The sequence below is a fragment of the Phoenix dactylifera genome, unplaced genomic scaffold (genome assembly GCF_009389715.1).
Source record: "Phoenix dactylifera cultivar Barhee BC4 unplaced genomic scaffold, palm_55x_up_171113_PBpolish2nd_filt_p 000007F, whole genome shotgun sequence".
Lineage (NCBI taxonomy): Eukaryota > Viridiplantae > Streptophyta > Magnoliopsida > Arecales > Arecaceae > Phoenix > Phoenix dactylifera.
In genome coordinates, this window is record NW_024067666.1 from 109,752 (window position 1) to 115,870 (window position 6,119).

Here is a 6,119-nt window from a genome sequence, read left to right on the forward strand (position 1 = left end):
GACAGATGGATGACAGAGGATGGAACGCTTAAGATTTGGACATATGGATGAATGACATAGGATAAAGTGCTTTAAGATCTGTGCAAGTGGATGAACCATAGTGAACAGAGCACTTTGAGATCATGTGAAAGCTATGATCCATTCCCTTTGAATTAATGGTATTTTAGTTTTCACTCTAATAATGGTATAAAGATGCAGATAGAATGTTAGGTCATATTGCAATGAAAATAAAGTTTTGGTGGCTAATTGAAACTAATTTTTTGGAGTCTAAGGTCGTGTTTGGTGACCCAAATAGAATCGCCGAGGTGATCTTAGATTATCGTTGATCCTTATTCTAGAGTAATTTGATCTCCGATGATTTAAGATTACCGTATTTGGTATGCTATATTTCAGTAATTAAAGATTTTCAAATATCCATGAGTAACATGTTTAGTATTTCATGAAAATTCAAGATCACTCATCATATAATACCAAAATTTGCCTTGAGATATTCCATAAAAATATATTTATTAATCATATAATTTATATTATAATAAATATATTAATATTTATTTATATAATAATTATGAATATATTCTATAAAAAAATATTTATTAGTTTTATATATTATTAATCCTATAAGATATATTAATTATTTTTATTATAGAATTAATATTTTTATTTGTACTTATAATATATTTTTTAATACTAATAATTATTTTGATTAGAAAAGTGAGGCAAATAGAAGCAAGACACTAAATACTTTCATTATATAAATATAAGTACAATTATATATTTCTATTATAATTTAAAGTTATCATTGAATAATAATATGATTAATAAAATATTATAATACAATATCATATATATTATATGGATGTAATATATTAACTATATATTAATATACCAATTTTTTCTATACAAATATTTTTGTCCCCAGCCTTTAGTCTAAGATTTTCGACCTCAAGGACATGCATTCCATCATTGAGTTCGTCAATGTTGCACATCGTTTCATGTTTCACAGGGTCCCTCTTGGAAGATGTGTCACAAAAGGGCTCATAAAAAAATCACTAGCTAGCTCGCTTCTACCATCGATGTGGCACTATTCACAGAAGGGAGCAATCAAAGGACAACCCACCGGCTGTGTGACTTCTTCTAGACCTGAGCCTGCTTCCCTGCTAGTTCACATTGCTCGTCTCTTTGTTGATCCAAAATCTTGTGAAAGCTGGTACCCGGGTTCCAGAAAAAAAAAAAAAAAACAAAGATGCCAGCTCGACTTGTATGTTCCTGTCACGTCTCTTTTCACTGTTGAAATGAAAACACCTAAAGTCACGAGAATCTCCGGGGTGTGAAACACGAGTCCTTGGGCAAATACTTTTGTGGCAGCCATTGCTCTGTCCGCTTCTATATATATTTGTCTGAATCCACTCTCAGAACTCAAAACACCAAGAGAGAGAGATCTAGAGAGGGATGGGGCGAGGGCCGTGCTGCGAGAAGGTCGGGCTGAAGAAGAGGCCATGGACGCCCGCAGAAGACATGAAGCTCACAGACTACATCCAGAAGCATCGTCTCGAGAATTGGCATGCTATCCCCAAACTAGCTGGTAATTGCTTATTTGTTCTGTTGATTACATACTCTAATCCTTTCAGTGCCAAGTTTTACTACAGTTTGCTTTTCCTTTCGTTTTCCCATCGATGCAAGAAGATAAGAGATTTGGAAAGACATAATCCGAAGACTGTAACATATGATGTTTTCCTTAAAAGAAAGTAATCCCGAGTTGATTCACTTCAGGTTTACTTCGATGCGGGAAGAGCTGCCGCCTAAGGTGGATTAATTACCTTCGGCCTGATATAAAGCGAGGCAACTTCACGCAAGAGGAAGAGGCGACCATCATCAAACTTCAGGAGTTGATGGGGAACAAGTAAGATTTTATGATGAACAATTCGGTCACTGGGTCCATTTTATCACTATGTTTCAGCTTGTATCAGGTTCTTAATTAACTTGTTACCAAATGTTTTTTCAGATGGTCTAAAATCGCCTCATGCCTCCCTGGGAGGACCGACAACGAGATCAAGAATGTGTGGAATACACACTTGAAGAAGAGACTGGCACCAAAAGAATCCAGTCCTTCAAGCAACAAGACTAAAGACCCAAATCCAAGCTCGCCCTCCAAATCCAGCATTTCATATGTCAATGATGATAATATAAAAAATTTAGAAAAGAACAACTCGTTGAAGGTGGAATCCAGTCGAGATTTGGCGAACTTAATGACTGAAATCTTCATGGAACCAGATCAATGCAACATGCGAATAGAAGGACATGAACCTTCAGTGGATGACTGTAGAGAGTCTTCAAGCATCTCTTCATTGGAATCACACATAACATCCTGTGAGGGCAAGAACAACCAGGATTGCTTAATCCAAGTACCTGAAATCCCCATCGATTCAGAAATTTGGAGCATGGTAGATGATGATTCCTGCTTCCTTACTCCTGAGGTGGGTCCAGTGGTGGAAGATGGAGCTCACAACAATGCAACAAGCTCTATAGGAGATTCAAAAGGGGAGGGTGAGACCAAGGGATGGTTGGGTTGCTTGGAGGAAGAGATTGACTTGTGGGGAACAATGGATGCCAATGCGGTCAAGCAACTTGGTCCATGGGGATGTCATGGTGGGGTCGTGGAGGAGTTTGATCCGGTCTCGCTGTTATTGTCGAAAGAGACCCTGCCTACGTTTTGCCACGAATCTTGTGCGTCAGGTCCGTCAATGCGATGACATCAGCTGTAGATTGGTTGCAAAAGCTGTATGGTGATCAAAACTATACCCAACTTTTGCACGAGTCAATGTTGTAGGTAACATATTCGCTCGAATCAATTATAACCATCATATTGAGTATCTTGTCATAGTGGTATCGTCATCCTATCGTCATCGTTGCATCAACAATAATATCATCATCTCTCTCTAGCCCTGTTCAATACCGACGTCATCGTCGTCCCAATTATAGCCGACCCCATCGGATATCCAACCCGATCTGATCCGAATGGGACAAATTTTATGCGACCCGTTTAAACTCAGAGGCAGATATAGATTCTAGATAAAATATCTGAAGTGGATTCGGATCGGGTGCAGATAATGGTATGCCTCCGCTATGAACCCATCCCGATACAACCTTAATCTAAATCATCCCTTCTAAAGTGACAATTATTTTAGAATGTTTGCATGATGAGTTTTTTAACCCATTCTAACCCACCTCGAACCATCTACTTTACCAGACCCGAGATGAATACACGGCGTTTGTAATTGCGGGGGTGGGTATGGGTATGAGTGACTTGATCCATACCCGACTCGCTGCCATCTCTAATCTTCCAACAGTTATTTTTTAGGATTTATTTTGGTAGGAGTAATTTGACATGAAAAAATAAATTCCATATAGATTATCATATTTGATAAGAAAAAGTAAATAAGAGAGATGATAAAATAAATGGTGGGACTCATATCTATTTTCATGAAAGAGAGGGTAAAACAAATACCACCATGGAAATGTATTATTTCTGGACTACGAAGTGGAGGTAATATAAAGACCCTCATTTATATTATATTATATTGTATTAATTATATTATATAATTAATATTTATTAATTATCAAAAAAAATCAAACATAGGATTTATTAGTAATTAATATATTTATTTATATACCAAAATATACTAAAATTTAATTATAATAAGAAAGATATTTTCTAATATATGTTCAAATAATTTAAAAATATTTATTAACATGTAAATATAATTTTATTGAAATATCCTATATTGATAGCCTTCATGACCATAAATGGCCAACAAATGGACTGAACAAAAAAAAAAAGAAGCATTACTTGAATTATTTATTCAAAAGCAGTGTTGGAATTTTGATAATATTTCTATACAAGATTACCTTCAACTGAATATAGTAATATTTTTTCAATACTATTTTTCAAACTATTTTTTCCACCTACCAAATATGGTAAAATTTATTTTTTTAATCATTTTTTTAGATAAATAATTTTTAAATATTATCATATTGCTCCCTAATCTGATATATTCCAACCAAATGAACCTTTAAGTCAATTACCTGTCTCCATTTATGAGGCTTTGAGCTGGTGAAGGATCTGATAAAAAGTAGATAGCAAATCAATCCACTTCTTTTTACCAAGAAATAAAAGCCAAGCCAACTTCTGCATGGGCGACATGAGAAATTTTTGAAATAATTACGACTTACATGAGTAAATTAAATTGAAATTTTCCTACAACACCCTTTATTTTTGTTGTGTGCAAACAATTCTAGTGCAATATCCTTGCAATACAATCCATGCCTAATAATGAAGGCTTTTTGCGTCACGGTATCTGACTGCTTTGCCCAAAACAGAAAAAAATAGTGGAGGATCTCAAATTAGTGTTATGGTTGGAATATTTTTGATATACGCATGATCTTAGATCTGTGTGGCAAACTACATAAACAAAGGCAAGACATAGACTTATTAGTATTAGATCAGATGAAATTAAGCAAACACAAACTTTAATTAGAATGAGAACTTACTCCAACATGAAGATACAGCGTTAATGATCTCTCATTCGCATAATATGCATCAAATTCATCATATTTAAACTGTATATTGCCAGTTCAGTTCCTCAAATAAAAGAGGATTAGCCAAAAGCCATTAGCTCAGGCTATATTTGGCATCATGTTTTTTCCTATTCTCACATTTTAAAAGAAAATATAAAATCAAGACGAAAAAACATGTTTGGTTCTATTATTTCTATTTTTATTTTATATCAATTTTTATAATTTGTAAAATATGAAAGCTAGGGTTTTCTTTTTTGACTTTTGTTCACCTGTGTAGCCACCGCCGCCACTAGTATCGGCGCTGTTGATGTAGTTGACACTATCATTGATGATCTTTATTTTTTAAAAGCAATAGGCTATGATAAATATTTTTGTATTTTAAAAATTTAGAAAAAATAGAAATAAACGTGTAGTTTTTATTTTTAAAAATTGAAAAGTAAAAATGATGTCCAACACAATCTCAACTGGTTGGCATCTGCTTGTGTGAAAAGCCTTGCAGGCTTATCTTTAGTCTTACATTGGGCCTACACTAGGGAGGTCATGAGCAACAAGGCTAAGAACCCGACTACATAACTTCTTGCTATCAAAGAGAGAGCCCCAGGTGCTCCGAACTATCAAAGGTCCATATGACAGGTCTGTATGTTTGATCTCAGCTGCCTATACCTGGGCACGCTCCACAATGACCCTCGGAGATGGACTGCTCTCCCCAAAAGTCTAGATGTTTCTTGTCTACCAGATCTGGTAAGTAGTGTAGGTTGCCTCAACATCAACTTGTCGCATTTAGGGGGTGTCGGCCCATCGACGAATTGCCTGCATAAGGGGCTAGCTGGCTCCGAAAATCCGGCGAGATCTCAACAAGCCTTCAGACTCCCCTAGCTTGCTCACATTGGAGCAGGGCATGATCTACGATCTCCTCCACCGGGCAGTCCGGGCACTCGGGTTAGATGCCTAGTTCTCTTTTACTTAGCACCGATCTCGTCGGCAGTCACTCCTAGGCCACCTTCCATAGAAATAGTGCTATCCACAAGTGAAGACCAAATCTCCAAATTCAAGCGCAGTCTAGCCCCCGCCCGTGCTCATGCTGGAGGACACAATAGATGTCACGCACTCTAACACTGGCACTACAAGACATGCTCCAAACTTTCACATCCGGACCAGCACATTCCGGTACCGGAAGGGACCGGACCCGCTCTGCAAGATGCTCTCCGAACAGCTGACCGATCTTGCCAGCATCCCACTCTGCCTCCTCCGGTTCCAGCAAATCGCAAATCTGAAGTCCGTCTGCTGCCTCAATGCTTACCAAAGTCGGCCAAAGTCTTAAGGAAAGAGAGTCCACCCAGGGGTCATCCACACTCTACCCATCACCAATCAGCCATCTAGTGTTCGCCAATGCAATGGGCACGTATCTGCATATCTCTCGCCACAGGTAAGAGCACCTTTGTCTGCTCGAAGCCACCTTATCAGTCTAGGGGCGGCCATACCCAGTCGTCATCACCTGACTCCAAAATCTCTGTGGCTCAAGGATGAGCCTTACCACATGATGA

The 6,119-nt window shown here is 37.4% G+C and overlaps 1 protein-coding gene across 1 annotated transcript; it reads left to right on the forward strand.

Moving 5' to 3' along the window:
* Window positions 1–1,423: 1,423 nt before the first annotated feature.
* Window positions 1,424–2,937, forward strand: LOC103705419 (transcription factor MYB13-like). The gene is made up of 3 exons (XM_008789127.4): window positions 1,424–1,582; window positions 1,771–1,900; window positions 2,003–2,937. Exons 1-3 carry the CDS (start codon window positions 1,450–1,452, stop codon window positions 2,748–2,750), a joined length of 1,011 nt encoding a protein of 336 aa, XP_008787349.2. The 5' UTR covers window positions 1,424–1,449; the 3' UTR covers window positions 2,751–2,937.
* The last annotated feature ends 3,182 nt before the right edge of the window (window positions 2,938–6,119 follow it).

What these genes read in the sequence shown, in the direction of transcription:
- LOC103705419 (XM_008789127.4), top strand. Translation starts at nt 1,450, where the DNA reads ATGGGGCGAGGGCCGTGCTGCGAGAAGGTCGGGCTGAAGAAGAGGCCA. An exon ending in TGCTATCCCCAAACTAGCTG is followed by an intron (nt 1,583 to 1,770) that starts GTAATTGCTTAT and finishes GATTCACTTCAG; the next exon opens with GTTTACTTCGATGCGGGAAG. An exon ending in CAGGAGTTGATGGGGAACAA is followed by an intron (nt 1,901 to 2,002) that starts GTAAGATTTTAT and finishes ATGTTTTTTCAG; the next exon opens with ATGGTCTAAAATCGCCTCAT.